The following is a 17,651-nucleotide window of genomic DNA, read 5'->3' on the forward strand; positions in this document are numbered from 1 at the left end:
GAGAGAATCTGGTGAGCAGGATCAGTGTCAGGAAAATGAGCCAAATGTCCATACAGCCGCAGCTAACGCTCACGGACTATGCACGTAACAAATCTCATTTGAGTCTATGTCAGCAACCGCTCGTTGGACACAGAGTCCGACCAGCTATAGTAAAGGATTCTCCAAAGAGACCTGGTACCAATGGAATTAAGTCTCTGTCTCAGATCCATGGTCAGAGTTCAAGTCTCACATCTGTAGAGCAAGACTGTAAGCACCAAGTACCTGAAGACCCAGACTTTTGTCATCCTGCACAGGTACCGACAGCACCACACCCCATGATCCTTTGAATCCATGACTCCCCAGGCCCGACCCAGACTTCTGTTGACCTCTGGCTCACAGCCACTAGAGACATGAACATCACTGCCAAGGTAAGTGAATCTCTCCGTGTCCTCAACGTCCTCACCACAAACAGGCACAGACAGTACAGCAGCATTCAAGATGTCATTGAAAGCCTGGATCTTAGTTTTGACCCAGGAAACCCATAATCCCAGTGGTTCTGACTCTTCATTCAGCACCTCAAGGGCCCCCAAAAGAATATCCAGTCTCCACAAAGATGACTGCATCATCTGTGAAATCAAGGTCAGAGATCTTGACATTCCCAAACAATGCACTGCAGCTTGATCTCTCCAACATCTTCCCCAGAATCCAGTCCATGCAAGTGCTGAAAAGTGTGGGGGCTTGAACACACCTCTGACGAACTCCAGTAACAACTAGAAATAAGTCGGTGATGGTGTTGCCACATCTTACAGCACTCTCAGTACTGGAGTATAGTTCAGACATTAGATTGCTCAGTTTTGATGGCACCCCTCGAAGACCAAGAATCCTCCATAGGGTATCCCAATTCATTGAATCAAACAGTTTGCTGAGATCATCATAAGTTGTTAGCAGCCCCTGCCGAAACTTTCATCTGCGTTCGGTGAGGACCTGAATGGCAAGGATAAGGTCAATCGTTGACCTCTTTGGTGTAAAGCCCGCCTGCTCTGGGCACTAGTGCTCAAGCAGGTGGTGGCGAACCCTATCAAGAATAATTCGAGCAAAGACCTTGCCCAGCACTGAGGGCAGCGTCACCCCCTCGGTAGTTGTTGCAGTCTTGGCAATCACCCTTCCCTTTCCAGAGAGGGACAACAAGGCCCCTCTTCCAGTAAATTGGGATGATGCCTGTGTTCCAGGCAGAGCACAGAACTGCATGCAACGACATGAGTGCAGCATTTCCACCAGCCTTGAGAAGTTCAGCATGGATGCCACAGATCCCAGGAGCTTTATGCCATTTCAACCGGTTCACCGCAGCCTGTGTTTCCACAAACAAAAGTGGATCACAGTTGATTGGAGGGTCAGCAATGGGGATAGTAACACCCCTGACATCCAACTCAACAGCTGGTGGATCAGCCTGATACAGACGCTCAAAGTAACCAGCCCAGTGGGCCTTCACTTCGGACTCCTCTGTCAAGGGCCCACCATTCTCCGTTCTTACTGCAGGACACCGAAGAATGAGCTTGGAGGAATGCAATGCATGAATTCCCCTGTCAGCAGGATGAGAATCACTTGACCACAGGTGATGCTCTACCACCTCACAGATTCATCGTACATTGGCCTCCTTGTCCACCTTCAGCTCACGTCCAGTTTTACGCCTCAAATTCCTGAACAGCTCAGCTCTGCCATTAAGCCTGGCCCTGGGACTCTGGTCAATGGTATCCAGTGTCCCTTGAAAGACAAAATTCTTCTTCGCTCTATGGTGAGTTCCAGACATACATTGGCAACATCAAGGATGGTGGTCTTCAAGGCACTCCACAACTCTTCAGGATCCCCCAAAGCACCCAGACCCCCCAAATCTCCACTCAGCCTGTTCGCAAACTCCTCAGATACCCTCTCATCCTTGAGCTTGCCAACATCCAGCCTAGGCTGGGATGGTACCATTCTCATGGGTTTAAGGTGCAACTTCAGAGTTGCTACAACAAGCCGGTGGTCAGTATTGAGAAACTGAGCACTCCAGAAGACATTGCAGTTCTGGATCATCCTCCAGCGACCATGAACAAGCACATGGTCGATCTCCTTTGCCACACCACCAGCATTGGAATACTAAATCCAGCGATGAGCTTGTGGGTGCTGAAATCATGAACCAGCCACCCGAAGTCCATGACTTCTTGTAAAGTCAAGGAACGTAGTGCTATTCAGGTTCACAGGTCCAGACCCATGGGGACCAACACTTGTTTCATAACCATTGAAATCCCCCAAGACGAGAAGAGTATCTTCCTCGGGGCATTGATCAACCACAAGTTCGAGCGTGTCATTGAATGCATCCTTCACGGTGAGATCCCTTGCCTCAGTCGGAGCATATATAGAGACCATGGAAACGACACCCAAGGAGTGACGAATCCTTAGTCTCATACGCTTGTTGACCGGTGTTGGCTCAATTATCATTGGAGTCAGCTTTTTTGACACTGCTACCGCAACTCCTTGGGAATGGTAACCATTCGAGTGACCAGAGCAATAGTAAGTGTAACCACCCGCCATGATCTCACCACTATCTGGTCTCCGAAACTCAGAGAGTGCTGCAATACCGATGTTCAAATGCTTGAGCTCAGATGATAACAGAGACAGGTGATCATCCTCTCTTGCGATAGGACATTCCAGGCACCCACCCAAAAGGACCGCCTGAGGTCAACCCAAGGAGACTGCCATCTAGTGGACAACACCTCAGCACCACCCCAACACACTCCCACAGTGTGACCTGGGAAGGTTACCTTGTAGTTTTCCTCCTATCAAAGAGTAGGGGTCCCGAAGGCTTTGCCACAATCACGTCATCTGGTGAGCTGCTCTGCGGAGGGCAACTGCACAGGAAGTACTCCCATGGAGTGGGTTTTCAATTTTCTTTTCGGCTTTCTTGTGTTTTGAGGAGTGAAGGATTTTACGATGGCCGGAGAAAAAATCCTGCCACCCAACCTCCTTTAAAAAAAAAAATAATAAGTAACCCAACTGCAGGAGGATGTCCACAGACACAGTTGGGCACGAGATATGGATGGCCGTTGGCTCACAAGGAGGTCCTCCGCCCTTTGACAGGTTTTGTTTTTAATCCTGCTGGATGTCCATATCATACACCCTCCTCACCAGAAAACTTGGTGGGGGAGACGGTTTAGTTGCCGACAACCCGACCATGAAACAGGTTAGTACAGGTTTACATGATACCTGTAGCAAGTAACAGATCTAGTCTGGCCTGACCTGATAATAATGATGCCATCCAAAAGTGTGCAATTCGCTTTCCAGGTGGCTTTTGTGGCTGCAAGTCCTTCACCTGGCCTCGTCTCGTACAGGAGGTTTCACACAATAATATCAACCTATTCTTATCTATAAAGGTCACTCACTGCCTCTTCCGTGCACATGTGACAAGATGACTTACCTCTGACAGTTTCCTTGATGCAGGTGTAAGTGTCACTTGTTCTCACCTATTCGATTACATGGTCCATACTAAAGTCTGAGCTCTGGATCCTCATTCCTCCCCCCTTTCCACGTAACAGTGTTGTCTTTCTGTGTTACAGCACAAACCAACATCATGGACAAAATATATTGACATTTTTGGTTTTGATGGATACAAATATGTATTAGAATGAGCAATCAGATTGCATACCCTTTCCCGGACTTGTTTTGTGTGTTTTTTTTTTAATAGACGTACTCACATTCTAACTGTGCATACTTTACGGAGGTACCTTATAGAGGCGAGGGTAAAAAAATCTTCTTTTTTTTGTCACATTTTGAGCCAGGTGTTCATCTTCACTGTGAACATGCTGAACATGTATGCAATTTTAAGAAATTAGAATTCGAAAATAATTTGCAATCTGGTCATAGAGCTTGGAGTGTTTGTTGTTACCCTGTGCATGGGAACCAAAACGTGGGGTTAAACAATTGGTTTATGTCCGTCCGTCTGTCCGTCTGATCAGTTTATCATCGTCTGTTTATGATTGAGGAATAAATTATTTAAACCAAATGTTATATTTTGAACACGAATCAAAACATGAATCTTTAGACAAGTTTGCCGTTTTACAATAATTTGGCTTTGAATTCATCCTGACCACACATGTCCAGAGAGGAGTGAGATAATCTTTTTACTCTGTCCGCCTGTCTGGCAGTCAAACAAAATTGAAAATCATTCCAAACTGGAAACTTACTGTTTTTAAGGACGTTATAAAGGACACAAACATCAGGCACTAAGAAGTAATGTAACTTGGTTGATAGGGTGATGTAATAGACACTGGTTCCATCCATTGGGACCATACTCTGTGCCGAGTGTTGGTGCTGCCCAAGCAGTCTCCTTGGCTATTGGGCACAATCCTGGACGGGTCGCCACTCCGATACAAGATACGAGCAAGCTGGCACTCATTTTCCCGACCTCGGAAGGATGACAGGCAGAGTCAATCCCACCTGGTATTCATTCAACGGCCGAGGGGGACTTGAACTCAGGATCCAAGGATCCCAAGCCCACCACCCTAACCATTAAGCCAACACCAGGCATGCACACTGGTTGAAATGGCAGTAAAACCTGGAATTTATTTATTTCTATACCTTTAAACCTTTATTAGGTCATCTCGGCCGGACCAAATGTCCGTCCGTCCGTACGTCCGTCCGTCAACAATTTTTCTTTCCGATCTTGATGAAACTTAGTATGTGGGTCGAGGTCGATGAGTGTTGCACAACGATATAACTTTTGTCTGGGTTCAAGGTCAGGGTCAAAGTCACGAGGTCACGTAAGTTATTAAAATCGCCATTTTCAAAACCTATCTAGTCTGCCATTCTACAAGATATTTGGCAACTGTTTATTGATTATGATAGTGAAAAATATTATCTTGTATCAAACCGGACAGATTTTTTAATTTCCTTCCCGTTTGATCGTCACGTGATCTGGAAGATGGCCAAAAACGCCGATGCGATTCGCAAAGAAGGAAGGAAGGAGAAATGAAATATAAATATAAAACACATTTTTAGCCTTTTATATTTATACATTTTCCGCCGAAGGTGCGAAAGTTTCAAAACCTGAAATGTAAACGTCGGCATTTATTTTCAAAATATAATTTTGTGCGCGCGCCAAAATGCCGAGTCATCTTTAACCAAACTGAGCAGTTCGAGCTGCGCAGTAGAACTGCGCAGTGGTCTTCGGTCATAACTGAACATTGAGAACTTGTGGTATTATAGAGATGACCGTCACCCCCACACGGGGGTAATTTTATTATTTTACGCTTTCCATGGACACCAGTCGCGGTCTTTTTTTTGGATTTGGATTCTACTTTTATAATTTGCACATTTTTTTATGTATAAATACAACATGGAATCGCAGTTTGTTTATTAACAGTGCGTTGCGATACAATCTCTGACAGGATGACCGCGAGGTAACCGCACTCGCCTTGAAGCTGTCTATCCTGGGTTTGAATCTCGACCAAGCTATAAGATGTCATCCCGGTGTTTAGCAGACTGGGTGAATCATCAGTGTGTGTGTGTCGTTCCTCCTATGGACATGAAACTGGGCGTCCTGTCTTCTGACATTAGATAATGAACATTAAGATCCCCATGATATCCTTCACGAAGAGTGGGCGAGCTATTACCAGCACCGTGGCCAAATACAAATTCCTGCCAGAACTATGTTTGGGAAGTCAATGACAAACCACCCAGTCTGAGTGGGGAGAGGAGGGGAGTGAGAGAGAGAGAGGAAGGGGAAAGAGAGAGGAGAATGAGGGGAATGGAGGGAGAGAGGGAGAGGGGGGGGAGGAAGACATTTCCTTCTGCTTCCATGCTGTCCATCCTATTCTTCCCAACCCCATTGTTTGTCCAATTCTTCCTCTATTTTGTCTTTCAACAACACTGTTGGTATACTTCCCCACCCTCGCTACTGTTCCTTTGTCCTGCTGTGTCCTGATGCATTTTGTGTCCGAGCCCTGTATACTCTGTATACAAAAGGTTAGAAGTTGACAACCATTGTACAGGCTTCATGGGCCGAATGGTCTCTTTCTGTGTTGAAGTTCTTTGGAAGGGAAGTCATCTATTATATGTTGTGAACCGTGGTGTCTCCGCACGGTCGTGACTCGCGTTTACGGCGGCCGCTTCTCACGCTGCATTGAAAAGCTCAGCATTCAATTTTGAAATGATGGTGGAACACGCATGAGTAATGTTGATGCCAAATTTTATTTCACAAACAGGATATTTTGCCCTCTTTTTAGACATATCCAACCTCCACCACCCTACGTTGCACCACCATTTTACGGTTGGCGGTATAAGTAGCTCAGAGCTTCGGTTCTCAGCGAAACCAAGAGTTCAACACAATTAACCTTTTTGAAGTCCGTGAAATATTATTTAAATTGATAGATTAACGTAAACATTTCCCGTCACTGGGTACGGATACTCTTCCTGGTGTGGCATGTGTGTCACAATGAAGAAGACTCTGCCAATGTGGCTCTGTAAGTGCGGTGCTGATTGATGCTTTGTTCTATGGTGATCAATAAAACCTTCATCTCCTAAACTGTAATTCAACATCTTATTACATACAGTGTACAAGGGTGATGTATAAGACTGCTTCATTAGCACTAAACTTCTGGATTTTTTTTTTTTTTTAATTGATGATCTTTCATATCATTATTTTATTAAATTGAAGTGTATACCTGGACACTTGGTGAGACCACATCTAGAATATTGTGTGCAGTTTTGGTCACCACAACTCAGGAAGGACATAGATGCCATAGAGAGAAGGTTCAGCGCAGGGCTACTCGATTGATTCCGGGCCGAGCTCGACTCAGCCATGAGGAGCGGCTGAAGGAGACGGGGCTTTATACACTAGAAAGGAGGCTGTTACGAAGAGATATGATAGAGATGTTTAAGATAATGAAAAGTATAGATAAAATAAGTGAAGATGAATTGTTCAACAGAGTAGACCGTGATAGGACCAGGGGCCATAGCCTGGGAGTAAAGAAGAGGAGAGTAAAGTAGGGGTCTTTTACTCAGAGAGTCGATAATGCAGGGAATGAAAGGTAGTAGCAGCAGAAAAAGTTGATAAGTTTAAATTGGAATTAGATAGGTACTTGGAAGTTATGGAGATAGAGGGGTATAGGGATGTTGGTAGGACTTTTAGGTAGCTCGAGCATTGATGGATGATTGTGTGCATGTGTACGGAGTGTGGTGTCTGTGGGGGTCTCATCAAGGGGTGATGTGTGGTTGATGTTGTGTGTTTCTCACCCAAGAACCACCTTCATCCACTCCCCCCATCCCCCTCCTCCAAAAAAGGAAAGAAAACAAAAATAAATAAATATATATATATATATATATATATATATATATATATATATATATAAATATATATATATATATATATATATATATATATATATATATATTTTCCCCCCTTTGAATAATTAAATTAATATATTTCTCCATTTTTATTTTTACACCCTTGGGATATCCCTGGGCATGCCACATTGTCTCATCTACATTCCTCCCCTCATTCCCCCAATGAAATTGCATCATCTTGACAGATAAATCCGTTTGTTGTTGATGTGGTTCAGGCATGATGGGCCGAATGGCCTCCTCCTGTGTCCAGTTTCCTTGTGTGTCCTTGTGTGACACTCCTCGGGGTATCGTATGCTATGAACTCTCTCGTTACCTCCACCACCGAAGGTGAAGGAAGTTATGTTTTCAGCCCTCTCTTTGTTTGTTTATCTGTTTGTTTGTGCACGGGATATCTCAAAAAGTTATGAACGGCTTCGGATGAAATTTTGTGAACAGGTTGGGTGTGTGACAAGGCCAAACTGATTAGATTTTGATGAAGATCCGGATCTGAATCTGGATACTAGAATTGTTTTCAGTTTTTAAGTGATTCTTCACCATTGAGAGATCAGCCCAAAAACGGTATATAGCATGATATTTCAAAAATGTATTGGGCCCTTGTATGTTCTCGTGGATCAGGCATTGCGGGGCAGAGGTATGCGCTCTACCGAGTACCCTTCTAGTTTCCACTGTAATAAAGATCATTTGGAATTGGCCTGACCTTGGTGTGTCTACTTCCCTCCCATTTGTTGTTGTTTTTTTTTAACCCTTAGATGTTAAGTGGCGTTTCCTGGTACACGGAGCGATCTCTCACCGACATCTCTGTGGGCAGTTTACTGATATTGGTCCTCATTCGTACTATTCAGTTCAACATGACGCGCACGAGGGTATGCAAGCATCATGCCACACTAATTGCCCCCTTTTGTGCACCAATCGACCTTTCTCCAAACATTCCTGTGGTTTGTGAATAAGAGGTGCTTCGTCTACCCCTTTCCTCCATTTTCTTTCCAGGACAAATACCTGCACACCAACTGCCTGGCAGTATTGGCAAACATGTCTGCTCATTTCCGCGGCTTGCATCAGTACGCTGCCCAGCGCATTATAAGGTGATATCTGCTGCTTTTTCTTCATTTACAACTTTGGTAATTTTAATCGAGCTATTGAGGCTCATTACAAAGAACCTCACTCCCGGTACCTGGATACAAAGTGGGGGATGATGCTGTAGGTTGATTTGCTGGCAGGGCGGTTAGAAGACAAGGTCATTTTGCAGATTGCAAAATTCAAATGCGAAGCTGAGCAAAAGCTTTGACTTTAGTGAATAAGATGAACGTGTGCAACCCTGCGGGCCTGGAGAACGCAAGATAGCTCGAGTAATGTGAAATATCAAACCATTTGAGACGTGTTTCCAGAGATTATTAAGTGCGGTGCCAGATCCGCGTGCCTTGGCCCGCAGCAAGGTGCAGTGCTCTGAGGTTTCATTCACTCGTGTTTTATGGTTTAACCCATCGCCTGATGCTCAGATGGTCCCTGGAGGCCACTTTGGATGTATGTTCTACCCGTGAGAGATCACAGACAATAATGAGGTTACTAAGCTACATCTGTCCATCAGACCACAGAGGTATGTATCACCACTATACAATGGTTGAGGGATTATGGAGTTGAATCCCAACCAGTGTGTTTTCCAGAACATCTTGGCCAGAAACTCAATTGGGAATAGCAGGCTATTAAAAGTGCTAATTGTTTGTCTCACTCTCCTACTGAATACTTGTACAGTTTTAATGGGTATAAGTGAGTTGAGTAGTGATTTTAATGTCACATATTCACAGGGAGAGGGGAGGTGGAGGTGGTTGGTATGAGCAGAGTAATGGAGGTTTGTATAAATCACAAAATTGGAAATAAATTGACAATCCCAGTTAATTTTGTGGAGCTGCATAAAATTTTAACAATTGTCCATCGTATTATCTTTGGTTTATGCATATCCCAGGCTGGCAGGATACCCTTGAGGATTAGCACACTCGCCTCTGAGCTGTCTCGCCTGGGTTTGAATCCTAACACATCGAGAAACTACCATCCTGGTGTGTCATAGGTGGGGCGAGGCATCAATGTGTGTACTGTCCCTCGGATGGACGTTAAACCGGGCATCCCGTCTGCCGGCATGAGTTGGTGAACGTTAAAGATCACACGGTGTCCATGAAGAGCAGGTGAGCTATCTCCAGCACCATGAAACCACAAGAGGCACTACATCAGCAGCGCAGCCACACTCTCGGCCATGTTCTGCACATCGGAAAGAGTTGAGCGTATGTCTCATTGTCCAAGATGATCTTGATTGAAGACCGAGAGTGACAATTTTAATTGGCCGTTTCAAGAATAATTGTCAGGCACTTGGGAAAAGGTCTTTGCAAGAAAATACTGTTCGGCAAGCTCTGGCAGGAAGGATCATCAGATGATCGTCATAAACGGATGTTTTGGCCTATTGAGGTCAGAACCTCTTGAGGATTGATCAATGGGTCCACAGCAGCGAGTACTACATCTGTCCTTCGAGCCATCAAGGTAGTAAAAGGGAGTCGCGTTGCCAGCATCCAAGCCCCGCTGTCGATATCGGAATTTAATTTTGACCGATGCACTCGTATTAATGTTAACTCTGACAAACTAACATCTGCACGAACCCAAACGGATGATGAATGAGCGATTTATTTATTATTTTTTTAATTAATTGCTTCTCAAATGAATTGACAACACCAAAGTGGATATATCATGTATGTGTACCGTCCGGAGCAGTATGAAATCAAAGTTCTCGATGCCTGATTTGTGGCCGGTTGTCGAGGAAATGGACATTGTTAAACCAGAGACAAAAAACATTTCTCATGTTTTGGACATTCCAGCAAAGCACAAGTATGTTTATACACCACCTCAAAGGTTTTTCTCCTCGTTCATTGTCGTTGAAACTTGTCAAGTTTTGTACCTCCTCCTCTTCCTCCTCCTCCTCCTCCTCCTCCTCCTCCTCCTCCTCCTCCTCCTCCTCCTCCTCCCCCGCTGGTTAGGCCAGGAATTTGTAGTTTGTTCAGGGTGCCGGCGATAGCTCACCTACTCTTCGCGAAGGATACCGTGGGATCTTTAACATCCACCAACGAATGCTGGCAGGCGGAATCCGAGGGACAACACAAACATTGATCAATCACCCTGCCTGTGAAACATTGATGACCGTTTGTAGTTGGGTCGGGAATCTACCCCAGGCGATACAGTATACAACTTCAAGGCGGGTGTATGTACCGCTAGGTCATCCTGTTAGCCCTCATGTTTGATGGTCGATGTTTACTCACTCGCGCCATCGACACCAGTACCCGTGCAATGTGATGCTTTGGGCTCTTTACACGGTCAACATCAGCTGGTTTGTAAAGCCTGATGTTTGCTTAGTGGTTAAGGTGGCTGGCTTGGGATAGAGTCCTGAGTTCGAGCCCCATTGGCCACTGAATTAACAGCAGGTGGGGTTGTCTCAGCCTATTACCCTTCTGAGGTCAGCGAACTGAGTACCAGTGTACTTGTGTCGGGGCACAGCATCAGCAGCATAGTTGCGCCCCAACAAAATGAGAGCTTCCTGGCAGCCAAGCTGCCTTCCGCAAGAAGACGAAGAAGAAGAAGAAGCTTGTTTGTCTTCAATTACCCAAGACTTCATGATGTGCTTTTTGACCACACGGCCACATTTTTCTCACAAATAAGTGCGAAAACCACTAAAGAAACAATGGCAAAATTCAGGAGATTCAAGTCTGTTGTTGTTGATGTTGCTGCGTGTGCAGCCTGTGGCTGCTGTTTGCATCATTTTCTGGAAGCGCGGATGTGCCACTGTTACAATGCCCCTATTGCCAGTAAATTGGTCCTCATTTTGCTGACGTCGGAAAGATGACAGGCTGAGTCAACCCCCCTGGCGTTATTTCAACGGCACGACGGGGGCTTGTACTCAAGACCCTAAGATCTTAAGCCAGCCTCTTCAAAGGCGAACCCGAACGCTTAGACCACCTCGACGATAATCTATCCCTTGATACCCTACAAAATAGATATGATGCGTCTTTTTCCGAATTTTAAAGTCGGTAAATTTGTGATTAAAAAGTCTAAATCTTCTTCTTCCTCCTCAGATGTCACACACACGGAAGGAGACCGCCAGATCCGTACTGTCTCCGGATTACATCGTGGAACGATTCAACTCAAACGGCGAATAATTTCCGATTTTCCATAGATATGCCGAGTCGATGCGTCTTTGGTGGTTGTAGTAATACAAATCCAGAATGGCTTCATGCTACACCAATGGCCGAAAGACCCGAAGTTTGCGAGAAATTGGACGAGGTTTGTCCGAAATACACGAGTGTGAATCGGGTCGACAAAATGTTCGCTTTTGTGCTCGGAGCATTTTACAGAGCACTGTTATGAAACAACAGAGATGGCTACATCTTGTGGTTATCCCCCATGATTAAGAGAGAATGCCATCCCCACGATTCAGCGGAAGAAACGGCCGTCGCTCGAAACTGTAACACCATCTCTACCCAGCCACCAGCACATGTTGTACATGGGCGATTTGAGCGGTGAATCAAGCACCTGTTGCCATTGCCCGGCAGTTACCACGAGAGCACCTGAAAATAATTATCTTTTATCAACACAAGTTTCTGCAAGTCAAATGAACCACCATCTATTTCTCGTGGAGAGAAACTATAAATGAATCATCTACTCCTCCAAGAGGATTTGACCAAGGATGCTAAAACTTTCAGGGCTAAAACTAAAACTTTCCCCCCTCACCCCCACCCCCTCAACCCCTCACCTCCCATCAACCATCACCCCACAACAGTAATACCCATCACCATCCCACACCCCTTCCTCCCTCCTCCACAATCCCCATCCACTAAGAAGGGACATCGATACCTCCGACATGACGGCACAACACTGCACGGATATAAATGGCGTCTGGGAAAAGTAAGAAATGGGGCGATCCCGTAACATACAAGACACCTGGTCAGCCTGCGATGGTGGGACAAAGCATTCGTCACCCATTTTGTCCACTATGTCCGAATGTGCCTGAGCACTGCCCGTGCTGTCAAGCGATGATGGGTATTTCTGCTCGAACATATATATATATATATATATATATATATATATATATATATATATATATATATATATATATATATATATATATATATATATATATATATATATATATATATATATATATATATCGATTCATATAAATCCCTCCTTGATGAACCGTTAATTGAATGTAAAATCAAACCCTTCCGAGCTGAACTGGTCATGTGACCAGCATTTTCATCTTCACTAACACTTCCACCTTCTTCCTCTGAATCGCCCGCACAAGGCTCGAAACGATTCGGCTCCACAATTCCCTTGAAAGCGTTTCCATCGCTAATTTTGTCTCCAATCGTATCTTCAAAATCCCACTGATCACTTTCAACATTCTGAGAACCATCAGAGTTGCTCATGACGGCGGAATCGGTATCGGAATCCGTGCTCGACCTGCACTGTTTCTCCATGTAAAATCGCCGTTCGGATCAATCTGGATTCCAGATGTGATGTCACTGACGAAATTGGGGAAAAAAAAATTCCCCCCTTCAACGTGGTGTCAGTAAGTCCACGCTTTTCACGGTCGACTCAAAATTCCCTCCGAGAAGCTTGGGATGGGCAGCAAAGTGCAACCTAAGAAAAGGCTCGTCGAGCAGGTAATGTTGCCATTTTGTTGTTTTCAAAATAATTTCCAAACTGGAACCGTTCTGCTTGTTTTCTACCCCTCGCAAGCTTGTTGGAGTTGCTGTCACGAAAGCATAGCAAAGTGCTGGAGCAAGCCACGCAGAGCACGAGTCCTGCACTTGGAGGCGACGGTGTCGGACAGGTGCCCGATTATGTAAGCCGTTAAAATGCTCATTTTGTCATGATACAGGAAATTCCACACCATGTTTGGACTTGTAACAATACCAACAACTTTCACTGTGCAATTACCTTCCTTTGTGATAATTTAAACACCAATCGACATTTGGCCTTTTCCATTTTATCTGAATATTCTTGGTTAATTCACACTGACTGTCTCACCTGATGTGCTGCAGGAAAATCTGCTTAAACATCTCTATCCCTTATCTTTTAACTTTTATTTAATTATTTATGCATTACTGTATTATCTGAAGTAAAAAAATTATCCCATTTTCTCGGTGTCGAAATATCACTCATTTATCTTGTATGCATTTAAGGATACATGGTTATCCTCAGAAAGGTAATCGGAGCCCTAAAACTAGTTGCAAGGTGATAAAAACGATACAGGGCCAAAGCGCGGTAACGAACCCCGGCACTCCCCCCCCGCACGGTGTTGGGCTGGTGCACGGTGCTCCCTGGGGTAGAACATTCCCCTTCCCCTCCCCATCCCCCAAGCTGAAGTTGATGTTGGTAGTTTTGTTACTGTGTGCCCTACCTGGCCCAGTAGTATGGCACTGCTGCTCACACCATGCATTTGTCGTCACTAAGTGATGACTTTGCACTGTGCCCAGGCAATGATTGTGCAGAGGTGTGGTTTGTAAACTACATTTCAGAGTGGATCGATTCACTGGCAATGTTGTTCATTTTCTGGGAACTACACGACAAAGGGGAACGAGTAATGTAAACTGTTAATCCTTGTTCTTTTGTCTGGTCCAGGCACAGGACGTGGCTGTTGTTGAAGAAGTGATGAGGATGCTACTTGAGGTGGTTGGGAGTTGTGTTAGTGGATCTTTGCAGCACAATCCCAATTTGTTATACACACTTCTCTACAAACGCGAACTCTTTCAGGCTTACCGGCTACAGCCTGCATTCGCGGACGTCACGTCCAACATTCACATGGTGAGGAGAAATGTGTGTTGGACAAAAGTCTCGAAGTCTTTATGATAGGCACGTACCTCAGACATACCTACCATCCACCCTTCCTCCTTCAGCATCTTTCAATGACACCCCTTCCTCCTCCTCTCCCCAAAATTATATTGAACTTTGGAAAATGTGTTTCGCTGAGCCCCAGTTGAGGGCCATGCTGTGGTAGACAGTCGTCTCTGGAATTATTATGAGGATTCTGGGTGCAAGCACATCAAAGGCACTTTCACCGATAATCACTAGTTTTCTGAGAAGTTTCCAGAAATCAACAAAAATACAGTTTTCTATACCAAAAATAAACCCAGTTTAAACTTGTTTCTAAAACATTTTTCTCTTTTATTTATTTATACTTCCACTTGTTGTGGTGGCATGATTTCATGCTTCAACAGTGCAGCGCCACTGCTACTGATTATGGGGGGCACCACTGATGCTGTGCCCCTATTACCAGTTCACTGATACTCATTTTGCCGACCTCGGAAGGATGACTGACTGAGTCAACCCCACCTGGTATTAATTCAGCAGCTGATGGGGCTTGAACTCAGGACCCTAAGATCCCAAGCTCGCCACCCTAACCACCAAGCCAACACCAGGCTTCCAAAGGAATTAAGAATATCAAAAAGTAGCAAAATTCTCTCCATTGTCCCACATAAATAATTAAATTACTATAATTATCAAATTGTGCAATATAAAATTAACAATTACCCTTTAGGGTGAAATTTGTCTGATCGCTCTCGTTCATTTCATTCATTCAGTCCGCCTCATTCACTTCCTCGTTTCGATTGTGTTGGCTGATTTCTCAGAACCTTGCGATAATTGTGTTGTTAAGAAACTTCCTTGCCTCCGCCAGACATACTCATGTAACAGTTGGGAAATCCCAATGATATGGTAGGGAAGCAGGTGAATTTTTATTTTAAAGTAAAATATCTCATCTCCAGAAGATCATTTTAAATAATCTTTCGATTATATTCATATGGTGAATGCAACTCATTGTAATGTCTGTAATAAGGACTTTATGACATAAGTGACGATAAAGAAGATGATAATCTATTCTATACAAAAAATGAACAAGTTATTGCAATATTTACACATGAACCCAGTGGAGAAATTATGAAAGAATTTGTAGGATTAAGAGCAAGTTCTTCTGCTTATAAATATGTACTGTATGTTTCCAAATGCGATAAAGTGTTGAAGGAGATGAAGAAGAACATAATCAAAGAAATGATACAATTTTGAACATTATAATAATAGTTTATTTCAAAATAAAGAAGAATATAGAAAAAAAAATCTAGAGTAATTCGACTGCGCGCAGTCGACGGGTATGTCTCCGCTCTCCCGCACAAACACTTGTCTTCACGTATTTGACCCTTGACCATTATAATATCTGACCCAAAATCTAATCGGTTAATTGCCTTGTCTAACTTTACCTTTGTACCAAGTTTGATGAAATTCTGTCCAATATTTCTTGAGTTCGGGCGTAAACAGTAAAATTTCAAAAGTTTGACCTTGACCTTTGACCCCTGACCTATATCACATCTGGCCCAAAATCTAATCACTTAATTGCCCTGTCTTACTTTACCTTTTTACCAAGTTTGATGAAATTCTACAATTTGCTTCTTGACTAATCGCGTAAACGAAAATACGGACGGACAACCCGGAAACATAATGGTGCTGAGGCATAATTAATACAATCTAAACTATAAGAGGTGTGCGTGCATGCGTGCGTGCGCACGCGCATGTGTGGATATATATATATATATATATATATATATATATATATATATATATATATATATATATATATATATATATATATATATATATATATATATATATATATATATATATATATATATATGTGGTCCAAAAACAGCAAAAAAAATAATAAAAATTCAGATGTCTCCACAAGCCTTAAATTATTTCACTATGATTCAATAACGCACATAAAAAATTTAAGTTGATCGGAGATGATTTAGAGGTCGCTCCATATGACGACTTTTGGTTTCATGAGTTGGTTAAATTAGGGTATGGTCAGGTACGATTACGGGTACTTCTGGATGTCCGAGGTGGAAATGGAGTGCATTTTCGAACTCTATTGGGTCGATTTACTCTAAGAAATGACTTTACTGACATTGAATTCACTACCATTTCGAAAATATGACCTAAAACAAGATTTATCATTACTGGAGTTGAGTAACTAATCCTACTCATTTCGATATTTTCTCATCTATAATTAATTTGTCGTCCGTATAAACATTTCTTAGAGTAAATCGACCCCACTGAGTTCGAAAATGCAGTCCATTTTCACCGAGGAAGTTCAGAAGTGTACGGATTCGCATCTCACCATACCCTAATTTTTCAATCAATGGAATTACAAACTATTAGAATATTTCGTCTCATTTACCAAATGCCACTATCATCTCCGCCTCTATTGCTGTCTCCACTCCCGCCTGAACTTATTTCTAGCCAGCCCGACATCCAGTGTGTTAGATTCAATGATTCACGAAAAATATGTTAGTTATTTATTTCGTTATTATTATATTAAATTTGGGTATGGTGAGATGCGAATCCGTACACTTCTGAACTTCCTCGGTGAAAATGGACTGCATTTTCGAACTCAGTGGGGTCGATTTACTCCAAGAAATGTTTAGACGGACGACAAATTAATTATAGATTAGAAAATATCGAAATGAGTAGGATTAGTTGCTCAACTCCAGTAATGATAAATCTTGTTTTAGGTCATATTTTCAAAATGGTAGTGAATTCAATGTCGGTGCAGTCATTTCTTTGAGTAAATCGACCCAATAGAATTCGAAAATGCACTCCATTTCCACCTCAGACATCCAGAAGTACCCGTAATCGTACCTGACCATACCCTAATTTATTCAAGTCATGAGACTAAAAGTCATCATATGGAGCGACCTCTAAATCACCTCCGATCAAGCTAAAACAATTTATGCATGTTATTGGATCGTATTAGAATAATTTTAAGCTTGTGGAGCAACATTCTATTTTTTTTCGACTTTTTGGACCACCCTAATATATATATTGTTGCGGATTCGCGCCCGCCGGCGTGCTGACGGCCACGTAACTCGAATCGCGGCACGTCGCCCACCGGACGGACAATCCAGTCGTGACCCTCTCGGACTAACGCCGGGAACCAGTCACGGGTGGACCTTTCGGTCTCACCGCGATCGAGCCAATCAGCCCCCGCGTGGGATAGGGTTGCTCGCCAAATTCGACCTACCTAAGTACCCACACGGAGGATAGACCGGGCGATCGCACCTCGCCACAGGTCGACTTCGGACACGGGCCACTTAAGCGACCCGTTCCGTTCTATCGGGATAACCGAGCGGTGTTATCGTCGGCCTCGACGGTTCGATTAATTATCGGGCGTATTCAGCCCACTACCAACCCTTTACGTGAAGCAA

At 43.7% G+C, this 17,651-nt stretch overlaps 1 protein-coding gene across 2 annotated transcripts in view; it reads left to right on the forward strand.

The window, feature by feature from the left end:
- Positions 1-17,651, forward strand: part of DYM (dymeclin) — a 74,008-nt gene that overhangs the window by 34,561 nt on the left and 21,796 nt on the right. For both annotated transcript variants that reach the window (XM_085849466.1, XM_085849465.1), the window contains exons 12-15: positions 8,109-8,222; positions 8,347-8,441; positions 13,132-13,237; positions 14,017-14,199. In XM_085849466.1, the coding sequence (XP_085705592.1) occupies positions 8,109-8,222; positions 8,347-8,441; positions 13,132-13,237; positions 14,017-14,199 (498 nt within the window). The remainder of the gene's footprint in view (positions 1-8,108; positions 8,223-8,346; positions 8,442-13,131; positions 13,238-14,016; positions 14,200-17,651) is intronic.

This window comes from Eptatretus burgeri, chromosome 12 (assembly GCF_056783735.1).
Source record: "Eptatretus burgeri isolate ZD-2024b chromosome 12, Ebu_testis_v1, whole genome shotgun sequence".
Classification (NCBI taxonomy): domain Eukaryota; kingdom Metazoa; phylum Chordata; class Myxini; order Myxiniformes; family Myxinidae; genus Eptatretus; species Eptatretus burgeri.